The sequence below is a fragment of the Colletotrichum destructivum genome, chromosome 5 (genome assembly GCF_034447905.1).
Source record: "Colletotrichum destructivum chromosome 5, complete sequence".
NCBI classification, from domain to species: Eukaryota; Fungi; Ascomycota; class Sordariomycetes; order Glomerellales; family Glomerellaceae; genus Colletotrichum; species Colletotrichum destructivum.
In genome coordinates, this window is record NC_085900.1 from 1,845,481 (window position 1) to 1,856,936 (window position 11,456).

General features: G+C 53.9%; 4 protein-coding genes across 4 annotated transcripts; 2 read left to right on the top strand and 2 right to left on the bottom strand.

The window, feature by feature from the left end:
• Positions 1–10: 10 nt before the first annotated feature.
• CDEST_08150 (Putative acyl-CoA thioesterase, HotDog domain superfamily) lies at positions 11–1,719 on the top strand. The gene is made up of 3 exons (XM_062924309.1): positions 11–391; positions 480–1,370; positions 1,453–1,719. The coding sequence occupies exons 1-3, from the start codon at positions 287–289 to the stop codon at positions 1,510–1,512; spliced, it is 1,056 nt and encodes a 351-aa protein (XP_062780360.1). The 5' UTR covers positions 11–286; the 3' UTR covers positions 1,513–1,719.
• Positions 1,720–2,011: 292 nt separating this feature from the next.
• CDEST_08151 (Putative serine/threonine-protein kinase Atg1) lies at positions 2,012–5,791 on the top strand. Its single transcript, XM_062924310.1, has 4 exons — positions 2,012–2,512; positions 2,588–2,797; positions 2,849–3,271; positions 3,745–5,791. The coding sequence occupies exons 1-4, from the start codon at positions 2,195–2,197 to the stop codon at positions 3,757–3,759; spliced, it is 966 nt and encodes a 321-aa protein (XP_062780361.1). The 5' UTR covers positions 2,012–2,194; the 3' UTR covers positions 3,760–5,791.
• Positions 5,792–7,088: 1,297 nt separating this feature from the next.
• Positions 7,089–7,803, bottom strand: CDEST_08152 (uncharacterized protein). Its single transcript, XM_062924311.1, has one exon. It carries the CDS (start codon positions 7,643–7,645, stop codon positions 7,106–7,108), a length of 540 nt encoding a protein of 179 aa, XP_062780362.1. The 5' UTR covers positions 7,646–7,803; the 3' UTR covers positions 7,089–7,105.
• A 621-nt stretch (positions 7,804–8,424) lies between these two features.
• Positions 8,425–9,344, bottom strand: CDEST_08153 (uncharacterized protein). Its single transcript, XM_062924312.1, has one exon. It carries the CDS (start codon positions 8,839–8,841, stop codon positions 8,452–8,454), a length of 390 nt encoding a protein of 129 aa, XP_062780363.1. The 5' UTR covers positions 8,842–9,344; the 3' UTR covers positions 8,425–8,451.
• Positions 9,345–11,456: the final 2,112 nt, after the last annotated feature.

The window sequence follows — 11,456 nt, forward strand, 5'->3', positions numbered from 1 at the left end:
CGTCTCGACCGGATTTTCGGGTTCACAAGCGAACATACGTATACAGCTATTCATCAATACATTCAAACATCGTTACATCTTCGTCCATCTCATTCTTTTCGTTGACCCTTGCATTCCACCCCATTCATTTTCTAGCGCATGTAGCGCTTAGTGGACCTGCCGAGCCTTTCAAAACCCCCAAGGGCGCGGATTTGTGAAGAGCATATACATCGAGCCTGAGGACCGGCTTCAATCAATCTACGACGACTTTAGAAATTGTTGTTGGAAAGGAGTTGCAACAGGCAAGATGGCCAGCGGAAGATCGACAATCATCAGGCCGCCGCCCGATGACCCCAACAAGGCACCGATTGAGAACGTCTTGGAGGTGACGGAGCTCGGTGTGCTTGGTCCGGTGAGTGACATCCGGCATCTGTCTCCCTCGGCATGGCCGAGAACCGGACACTCATCGTCGGGACACCCAAACTGACGTATGCCGCAAGGACATCTTCACCAACACGCGCCAACCGTGGCACCCGCCCGGCGCCCGGGGCATCTTCGGCGGCGCCGTTATCGCCCAGTGCCTCGCATCCGCGCAGAAGACGGTCCCCAACGACTTCTTCATCCATTCGTGCCACTGCTACTTCCTCCTCGCGGGCTCCTCCGAGATCCCCATTCTGTTTCACGTTGAACGCGTGCGCGACGGCCGCTCCTTCGCGACGCGCACCGTGCAGGCCCGCCAGCGCGGGCGCTGCATCTTCACGACGACCGTCTCGTTTGTCAAGGAGGGCAGCGGCGGCGAGAAGCAGGTCCGCCACGCCGCGCCGCTGCCCGAGGGCGTGAGGCCGCCTCCCGCCGAGTGGAACGGCGAGCCCGAGTGGAACACGCACTCGCCCTTCCAGACGCACCGCATCTCCATGGTCGGCGCCGACGAGGGCAAAAGGCTCGACAAGATCAAGAGCCACAACTGGGTGCGCGCGCGCGGCCGCATCTCGGTCAGCGGCGGCCACCAGGCCCACCTCAACGCCCTGGCCTACATGTCGGACAGCTACTTCATTGGCACCGTCGGCCGCATCCACAAGCTGTGGAGGTTCCCCTTCAAGCCCGAGGAGTTCGACGACCTGCCGCCCGAGATGAGGGAGCAGGTCGAGAGGCTGAACGAGTTTGAGGGCAACAACGAGCCCGGCGGCATGGAGTACTGGAAGACGCGCCCGCACCTGGGCATGATGGTCAGCCTCGACCACTCCATCTACTTCCACGAGCCGAGGCGCGTGAGGGCCGACGAGTGGATGTTCACCGAGATGGAGAGCCCCTGGAGCGGCGACGGCAGGGGTGTCGTGCTGCAGAAGATTTTCGCGAGCGACGGGACGCTGTTGGCGACCTGCGTCCAGGAGGTGAGTTCCGCGCTGTTTCCCGAGCGGTGTTTTGTTTGGAGAGGCGGGGGTGGGTTTCTTTTTGCTGACTTGCGTGATACAGGGCCTCATCCGGTTGAAGCAGGAGGAGGACGACGAGAAGGAACCCAAGTCTAAGTTGTGAGGAGGCGGGGGTCAAGGTAAACGTGAAGGCTAAAGGTGTGTAGAGATATTGTATCATTTCCAAATCTGCCTTAACTACACGAACAGGACTAGGCGCATGGATTTCCGTCTCGCCCGTTCGAACTGATGAGATAGATGTTGAAGCTGTTGCTGCGCTAGCCCACGAGGCTTGGCCGAGTTTCCTAGTAGCTCCAATCGTATCTGCTTGTTTTTTTTTTTTTTGAAGGTCACAGGTCCCGTTGCATCTTCAGTATTTCGAAAATCGAAGTTCCAAAGATGTACTCCGAGGATTGAAGGAATTGCAGATGTACTAGGCGGGGACTAACCGGAATGATGCGAACGAAAGCCGACGCGGAACTGCGCCTTCCTAATCCATCATCATCGGCGTGTATAGGCCTTGGCCCTGACATGCATGCATATGTCCCGTGATCAGGCTGAGCTGAAAGAGGGGGGTCATCGGTAGTATAGCGCGCGCTTTCTCCGAACAACTTCCTCCTAAGTACATCAGTTAATCTCATTGAGGAAACCGACTTTGCCATTCGCCTTGGGACCTTGGAAGATATGGGATGAGCTTGGATACCTTCTACTATGTGTCCTGTTAACCATCACCACGTTTAGTAATCTTGCTAGCAGAGGTTGGCGACAGATCGGGATGACACCTGAACTACCACACACGATCCAATATGCCTCCCCATTCCGATCTGGTACAGGAGTCTAGGCTTGAGACTTCATTCTCTCTGAACTCCACACGACACACATTCTACGAACGAGGCACTTCGGGCCGCGACAGGAGGGTACGTTTGAAAGAACGATGGAAGCGGCAGAAGAGACTGGGACAAGGCGCTTACGGGACTGTTTGGCTGGAGAAATGCGACCGACCTGCGCGGCCGAACGGTCCGACGGTCAGGGCGGTCAAGGAGATCCCGTTCGATTCCACGACGGCTGACGGTATTGACTACCACCTGGAGCTAGAGGCCGTCATGAAGTTCTCCCAGCAACGCGTAAGAGCTACCCATCTTACCTCTCTCTCCGCGGGAAGCAAATCGAGACAGGTTTATACTGACTTTGGGTGGTAGTACCTCCCGTCCTTCGTCCAGTCCTTTGGCTGGTTTGATACCCCGGAAGCAATATTCATCACCATGGAATACGTCCCCAACGGAGACCTGCAGAAATACCTGGCAAACCCTATACCCGAAGACGAGGCGAAGGTCATTGCCTGTCAACTCGCGGAAGGACTTCGTCACATGCACCGCAACGGCTTCACGCACAGAGATCTCAAGCCAGGGGTATGCTCTCACCCGGCTCCTATTTGCAGTCTATTCTAATCCGGAGAGTAGAACATACTTGTCGTATTGGAAGGCCCGCAATGGCTAGTTCAGATTTCCGACTTCGGCATCAGCAAGCGATTGCGACCTGACATGGCTCAACAGACCTTGGGAACGATGCGGAGAGGGACAATGGGGTTCATCGCCCCCGAAATGCTGGGATTCGTTCTCGAAAGGGATTATCCCCACGCCGTCGACATTTGGTCTCTCGGAGCCGTCGTCTTTCGAATGTTGACAAAGGAGGTTTTTCTTCCAGACTTGACACAGCTACAGAAGTATGCTGCTAAAGAACATCCTTTCCCGGATCATGGGCTGGAGGCCTTGAAGGTGACTGTGTCCCTTCGAGAGCTTCTTCGACGGTTGTTGGCACCGTCGCCGAAGGACCGACCGTCGGCGTCCGAAATCTTGGAAGACGCTTGGCTGAAAGACATCTCTGTGAGTCTTCGGGATCATGACGAAGATAGTCAGCACGAGGACGACACGAGTTCTGACGAGGCGGACTCTGAATGCTATACTTCTGACGGCGACATTCCTTCCGCGGCCTGGAGTACTGGCGTCGAACCGGCACAGGCAGGCATGCAACCCCAAAAGGTTGACCAGACAGCACAACTCACCACCCTCAAAGGCCCGTTGGAAAGAAGCCCGGAAGAAATTTCGAAAGGTTTGACTTCTTGTGCTGCCAAACCCTCAAGCGAGGCAAAAGAGGAGAACTCTCGGGACACGACCGATGAGGAAAAAGGAGGAAAAGTTAGCGACCAACCTGAATCTCCTCCCACCACGGCTCGCTTCCTCATCGATGCACGAGGAACTGCTCATTTCGCCAACCTGCCGTCAGTTACAGATTCCCATCCAGCTTTCCCTGCGGGGTTTCCTATTCATTCAAGAATGACACTGATATCTCGCTGCAGTCCATCAAAGGCTAGAGACAGAGAGTCCGCTACTTTGCCGGCTGACATGATCAAGTCTCTGAAGATAACACGGCAAGCCTCGCCTCCAATTTCAAATGGCCCCCGAACAACAGAAAGAACTCGACGCGTTTTGCGGCGGGAAGTAAATGAGCTAAGCTCTTCTTCTGAAGACCAGCCTCGAGGCGAAGCACCAGTCCATCCCAGACCTCATCGCCGTAGCAGCGGTGTTCGAAGACGTCAGAACAGCTCTACTTTGGCAAACGCCAGTAGTAAGGCAGATTCTTCTGAAGAAGAGCTCGAAGAAGAGCTCGCTGTATACTCGTCGGCACAAGCTGAACCAGAGGAAGACCCCTCATCAGTGTGGCACTGCCATTCTGAAGATGACTGTTATCACCTTACGTTACGGGGCGGTGAGATTTGGCGCTTCCTTCGCACCCAGGGGCGCGAAAAGGATCTATATCCTACAGGGGTCCCCATTATCAGTGCAAAGCATGAGCGGGTGCCCAAATTCCTGGGGATGATCTTGGATCTCTCGCTCATGAGTGCTTCGCTTATGCACTGGGCCGAGTCCTTCAGGGAAGAAAACCTGCCTATACTCGAATCCACGAATCTACTTGCAGAGCTTTTGGACGGTCTTCATTTTGCAGTTCTGGACGGTAGAACATACTACGCGTCAAGATTGGAGATTTACGGCATATTCAGCGAGTTCGATACTGCTGATACGTTACGCAGCGAGTTCTTGACAATTTTCGAAATGTGCGAAGAACGGCTTCCTGAAGCAGCACGCAAAAAAGTATTCTGGTCTCTTACGGAGGAAACTTGTCGAGCGATTCCCCGTCTTCTTTTTGGGGAGGACGGTTTACTGAATTGGACGCAAGCATTTATGGGAAGACTTCAGGCCTTCCTGAGGCAACACCGGGCCCATTGCGATCGGATGCCGGATAACTTGGACCAGCAGTCTCTCGTGGTGGAACCCGGCGAACCAAGTTATTCGAAGCCACTTGTTCAGGGCCGATTTGTCGATGCAACTTCAGCTCGTGCCTCGAAGCCTCGACTTGTCTCTCAGAATTCACTTCTTATGGAGTGGTTGAGCAGACCAGCGAGACCTCGGTCTTCCAAGGGCCCAAAGACCGACTCGCAACGTCCCGCCCGTTCAAGATCAAAGCCACAAACTCCCAAGAAGACTTAGCGCCTAAGGATTATTACCGTGGCTTTTCTGCCTCCCGTCCGAGGGGTCGGCGTGAGCCCAGGGTGACGACTCATCCGTACTACTCTCATCCAGATTTCGACCCCCCCCAACCGTGGCAGATCTACTCTCGATCTACTAGAGAACTGCCGTTCAGGGAACCCGGACGGCCAGGTGAGCCAACGTCGGTTGGCGGTAGCAATAATGCTCTTCTGTCGGAAGGGTTTACGGAGTTTATGAGCGGCACCTTGAGGGATTAGATCGTTGATCGATCTAGCATCGCACGGCACCGCACCGCATAATGACCCTAAGCCGATACCGTTTGGTGGCGGGTTTACATTCTCCTTGGCCGACGATGTTGTTGCCAAGTTCATGTCATTCAACGACACACCAGCACAGTAACGACCAAGGATAGCCTGTTTTTGGCGCAAGAACTGGCGATCGCCGATCTGACGAGCTTTTGGTGACTTCATATCGCCTTCCACGGGCTGGATAAGGTCTTCTCGGGACTAGGATGAAGCATAGGTCCCCATTCAGTCTCCTGAAGAAGGCAGGCGATATCCTTTCTAGACGGGAGCAGCACTCCTACCCCCAACGGACTCTAGGAAATGTGCCCACATGTCTGGCTTGAAAGGGCACGGGCTCGAGGCCGTGCCGTCGTCGCCAGCCAAAAGAGCAAAACTACGAAAATTCTACATTTACATAACCAAAACAAAAATGATGAAAACATACAACACCAGGTATTCGCTGGTCGTCACCGACCCAACTACTAATCCGGCCCTCACTGGCTTATCTATGGGAGAGCGGACGGGATCCCGAGTTTTCCAGTGGGTATGGTCGTATGTGTTGTTTTGTTGACAAAAATCGGCATATGAAGACATCGTGACAACCTCCTGTCGCGACGATGGCGTCCTGAGCAACCCACCAATACGCCTATTATTCAAAAGCTTGACACCACAGACTTCTGGTTCATTGTCAAGAATCGTTTGGTCCCTCGAAGTGAAGGGTGTGGTCGCGAAATCTTCTGAACTAGTTCGCTTCCATTCGCAGTTTGATCCAAACATGGTTTTTTTTAGTACATGGACTGATAATCACCGAAAGCACGAGTCTTTTCCAGCTCGCTTTTCCCACGTACCATTAAATCTGACATGTAATTAGTTGTAGCCGAAGAAGACCCGACTTCCAATACCATGCAACTCCCGTGGTTCAAGGTCTCGTCAGCGCTGTCATACACGATCCTCCGAATCCTCTGGAGCCTGGGATCCACGCGACGTTGACGTTGGCTCGCCATCGCAGTGTTTCAACCTCCAGCCAAGCCATTTTCGATAACCGTATATACGTCTGTCGCATGTCCCCAATGCCTCGGGGTCTCGGTAGATTAAACGCTGGGTTTCCGGTGCAAACTTCCAGGCTCCTTCAGCCCCAGCATCCCGCCCGACCCGTCTGACGAAGCCCGCCGATTACAGTGCCGAAGACGCACGTCGGAAGGAAGGGAAACGTATGGGATCGGGCGATTTCAGCTCCCAACGTGGCTTCAATATCCGTCTCCCATTTGTTTCATCAAGTCGGTCTCGGAAGACACAATGAATCTTGCAAGGACCATCTTCCCCGTCCTAGCAGGCTTCCGAAGCGTGGTGCAGAACCTCGATCTGCGACGGACGCAGCCTGTCCTTTCTACATCAACGCTCCCAAAAATTTGACATGAGACAGCTACACGTATGTTCGAAGCACCTTAACGTCCGGAAATGTGTGAAGAGAGCCGGGGTGTCATTCAGTCTTTCTTTCAATGCCAGCTACAGAAACATGCCCACGAGGTCTGTCCTCGCTCGAGGCGCGCGGGGAGCTGTCTCCAAGGCAGACTGGAGGCTTTGTAAGTCCAGGAAGACTCTAGTAGGAACAGCCCAGAAGAGACTGTCGCTGTAACATTTGAGCAGGCAATTGCGAGAACAGCAAGATCTCAGTGACACGACCTGGGAAATGCAGCACATTCTCGCGAAGGAGCAAACTCAAAGAGGAGTGCTCGTATCTATGTCCTGCACAATAGCATCACAACCTTGACTCAGGGGATTCCCCGGAACCCTCAACTGGAAAAAACGGAAACCGTGTTGATTCAGTATGGAAGACAAGAGAGCCCTGGCAGGGTCTCAACTCTCCCTCTTGGTTGCACAACCACACCTACATATCGTTGAAGAAGGACAAGGAAACGTTTACCTCTCCCCACGCAGCAGTGAGCCTAGGCGGAGTTCTCCTCAGTGGTGACATTTCAAGACCTCGGTTCCAGCCCAGAGGTAGGCACCCGTAACCCAGGCTCAATGAAAGCCAGAACACACCTGGGACCAGTCGGGGCGGGGCCCAGGCCTCCAACACTACAGCCTTTGTGAATGTTGGCCACGTGCCTGGCAGAGTCCGTCCCTTTCCTCCGCAGCGGTGATTCCGAAGAAATACGCACAGATGTGGAACCATTTGCCGCTGGCTACTCGCATCCAGCCAAGGAGAATATCCAACAGGCGGCTGAGTCGGAGACCGGAAGCCCTTACGGAATCCACAACAGCACAGTGAAAAGAGACTCTTGCGTGAAGGGATCGGGTAAACCAAGCTCTCTAAAATAGTCCGGTCGTGATGAGCTGCCCAGGGCCATTGGACGTGCGGTAGAGTTGACGAGCCAAGTGACGTGGCAGAAATGCGGGTAGCAAAGGGTTGCCGTCCCCCAGGCATCGTCTAGCGTTCCGTGGTACGTGGACGACGGGTTCCAGGCAATGTCAGCATATTCTGGATGTGTCCATTGAAAACCAAGCTGGCTGATCTCAGTCGAGGTGGCACCTCCAGGGTATCGAAGGTCCTTGACCGCTTGCCATTGGCCTTTTAGGGGACGGTCTTCATTGTCCGAAAACCATAAGCAACCGCTGCAGCACCCAGTAAGGATCACAATGGTCGAGATCCCGACGATCCGGGAGTGTGAAGAGACGCGACATCCCCGGACCGCATCTGGGGCTCATGCTCTCATTTGATCCATCTCAAGAGTTTAAGGAGTGTGGATTCAATAGGATAGAACAGGGTCGATGACTCTCGTTGTTCGAGCCTGGTTCCTGAGTTGGTCTGTCGCGTTAGCGGCCTATCATTGCTCCCGCCGGTACCAAGACGTCAAGAATCAACGCGCGTTTGGAGGAAAGGAGGTAAGGTACCCGCCGGTCCGGGGAATCTGGGCTGCTCTTGGGGGTCTTAACCCAGACCACCTCGTTGGAACTGCAGATTGACCATGTCACTTCTTCATCCCAAGCTCGATGGTCTCTTGGACCACATTCGAATCTTATCAGGAACCGCACAGGTTTAGACGAGCTCGTCTCCCCATTAGCTTTCCGGGCAAGAAATCAGATCAGAGTTGATACATGAGCCGATACTGTGGAATTCGGCGGCCCTACATACAAACAGAGCACAGCCACACAACATACAACGTCGAGTATCCGACATTTGGTAGCTGTGATGAGCTGTAAGCCAGACTTTACAACATACAGACAAACACTCTATCCACACCAGAGTAGGGATGATGGGGGTGGCCTACTGGGCGGTTCAGTGCAGGACGGACAGGCGAGGCTTTCGTGCAATTTGCCGATCCTCAATGAAGATCTCCTTCGTTGCATCCAACCGAATTGGAGGCTTATGTGACACCTGGATTCGATAAGCTTACTTACTGCATTCCTTTCTGTTTCGTTTTGAGTAGGCTTCCCGCAGTTGGTTGATTCGCCATCAACTAGCAGATGGGATGGGATATATTGGGTCTGGATAGAAGGATGGAAGTGCCCTGGACCATGGGCCACGGCGAATGCTTGTGAGGCCAGCCGTAGAACAATACCAACCGAGACATTGGCTATTCTCTTTCTGGTTGACGGGCAGTATGTCGAACTAAGTGACATCGCCGAGCCGCGACGCAGGATTCAGGAGGTGGCTAGGTGTCAACGGTCAATTGCCCGGCGTTCCGCTTGGTGACAGACAGTCCCGCCCAGATTGTGACATGGGTTGACGATAGAAGTGATACCGGAGCCAACATTGGGTCGACACTCACCCCTCCGATAGTACAACGGTCATCAAGTTGGCGTGCAGGCGACTGACCTGTTAGGTACCGTGTTGGGGTATTTGATTGTGTGAGCGACCGCGACGTAGCCGCCGAGTGATACGCGCACATAACTGTACTCGTATTCCCTCAATCGCGGATACGGGATACATTTTGACGGCTAGGTGCTGCGGCGACGCTGATCCCCACGACCAACCCCCCCGCGGTTTCTCGCGATTGCCGTTCTGCAACCTGAGGATTATTCGCCCCCTTGTACAAAGGCAATCTAAAATCTGGGTTTTTGATAACGGCTTTTCGGTTGCATTCGAGGCGCGAAAGGATTTGTCTTTGGTAGGCAGCTCGTGGCGTTGTCCCCGAAGAAGCCGCCTGTTTTTGACCCCTGGGAAAAGCTTTAGGAGGGTAACTAATATAGACCAGGGTTCATGATTGTGGCGCGGCATGCCGCCCGAAGAGGATACGCTCAACACCAGTGAGTAACATCCACTGCGTCATCCATCAGCAGAACCCTGACCAGCTTTTTAATAGAGATGAACCAGGGGGCCGGCTCTCACGAAAACGAGCAAGCTGGCGTCCCGTTGGAAGCGGGTTTGTTTTCTTCCCTCCGGGAGGGGTGGGGGGACGTTGTGCTGGGCTTCTCGAACTTGCGCATGCGCATCAGTCAACCTGCCTGTCAGGCTATCAGTAAAGCTGGAGCCTGAGAAAACGGGTATCGGGCTTGGAAGGGTTTCGAATTCCAGAAATGAGAAACCAATGCAGCTGAAAGGTCGCCTTGTCCAGCCAACAGCGAAAGAGAGAGAGAGAGAGCGCAGTTGGAGGGTTTTAGCCCCTGAATCTTCCCTTTGCGGTGCTTATCCATCGCTAGCGTCTTGTCTGTCTCGAAAAAGTCGAGCTGCCCGAGTCAAGAAGGAGGGAGGCGGCACAGACAATGATTTGGTCAATGGCGGTATGACGATTCTCTGATGATGAGGCCAGTCCACCTTGTCCGGACAAACAGCTGAACGACAACTCCTGTAACCGGAGACCGCTTGCTTGGGCCAGCCAGGTGCCAGTGGAACGCAGCAGCGGGCCCCCCCAAGGAGACAGGTGAAGACGCATCCAGGGGCATGTCGAGTTGTGTCTAAGTTTGGTGCCAAGGCAGCTCTCGGCTGCAGGGATGCGCGGCACACCTTTTCAAGCACCGCACCACAACTTGGCATCTTGGATGGTCTTTTGCTAATTTCCCTTCCAAGGTCGAGATGCAGCAGCAGCACATGGCGACATAACATTCGAATCCTGCTGTTCCTGCTTTGGGCCATTCATGGACTCGATGTCTGCATGTCAGCTTCCTCTCCCATCCGAGGCGAGGGTCCGGCGACAACCCACGCATGGCAGGGGAGGCGGGTTTAGTTGCCTAGGAAGTTGGGAACTCGGTAAGTCTTTCGATTTGCAATCCTGCAGCTGGGCACACCAGGCATTCGGTGATCAGGGGCCGGATTGACAGATGGAACACCCCCATTCGTCTTCTACTTCGGCCCCGGATGGTGATTTCTTGGGCCTTTTTTTGATCTCGCGCAACGACTTGGGCGCATGTCCGACAAGCCGCCACTAGACACGCGTATCGTAATATTCTGCGGACAGACCTTTGTGTCTAAGTGCGCCCGACTTCCGCTGTGCCTCTATGCTGTGAGCCTGGTACATTGATTGTCCTGTTATTTGTGTGATTGACGCCTCGGAAAAGGATAGCAGTTGGTGTGTCTTTCGACTCTGACAACAAGAACAACAACAGGGTCCGTATCAAGGCAGCGATCACTGCAGCAGGCCTGTGCAACCTTGTGGGTGGGTACAAGTGTTCAGTCACAGTGGGATCCCACGCCATGGCGACTTTGCTTGAAGGCCGAGGCTGGCGGTGCTTCCTGGTGTGTGATAGATAGTACATGCTATGTTGGGCATGAAAAGCTGCCGTGGGATATGGAAGAGGTGGATGGCGGATGGGGTTTTCGCCTGGCTGTCGATGAGTGCGCCACTTTTGACTGGCGAAGGTGGGCCCTAGTTCGTGTGTATTGGTTTGGGGATGAACAATCCTAGATCCAACCATACATACGCTACAGATGCAGCCGCATTCTGGCTTTGGGCTTCAGTGGGATGCAAATCTGATACTTGGTCTTGAAAAGTGATCAAGCCGTGGCCGCTGACAGTTCAAAGATGTATCTAAGACGATAGGACTTCCCAGCGATGGTGTCGCGTGGAGTTCAAGGACGCGATTCTTCATGGCCATGATGTCGCCTGGTATCCGAGCAACGAAACATTCTTTGGAAACGCCAACAAAAGACAGCTCGGACAAGAAAGCAACTGGGAATGTCAACGCTCGGCAGCTGATGTCAGATGGTAACCATAGTTGATAATGCGCCGTGATGTGTTTGCAATAGCGCTTGGTTTAGAGACAATATCGGAGCATGTTGACGTCTTATCGGCATGCAT

Coding starts and splice junctions, on each gene's coding strand:
- CDEST_08150 (XM_062924309.1), top strand. CDS start 287: ATGGCCAGCGGAAGATCGACAATCATCAGGCCGCCGCCCGATGACCCC. Junction 392..479: donor AGCTCGGTGTGCTTGGTCCG/GTGAGTGACATC, acceptor GTATGCCGCAAG/GACATCTTCACCAACACGCG. Junction 1,371..1,452: donor TGGCGACCTGCGTCCAGGAG/GTGAGTTCCGCG, acceptor TGCGTGATACAG/GGCCTCATCCGGTTGAAGCA.
- CDEST_08151 (XM_062924310.1), top strand. CDS start 2,195: ATGCCTCCCCATTCCGATCTGGTACAGGAGTCTAGGCTTGAGACTTCA. Junction 2,513..2,587: donor TGAAGTTCTCCCAGCAACGC/GTAAGAGCTACC, acceptor TTTGGGTGGTAG/TACCTCCCGTCCTTCGTCCA. Junction 2,798..2,848: donor ACAGAGATCTCAAGCCAGGG/GTATGCTCTCAC, acceptor TCCGGAGAGTAG/AACATACTTGTCGTATTGGA.
- CDEST_08152 (XM_062924311.1), bottom strand. CDS start 7,645: ATGCCTGGGGGACGGCAACCCTTTGCTACCCGCATTTCTGCCACGTCA.
- CDEST_08153 (XM_062924312.1), bottom strand. CDS start 8,841: ATGTCACTTAGTTCGACATACTGCCCGTCAACCAGAAAGAGAATAGCC.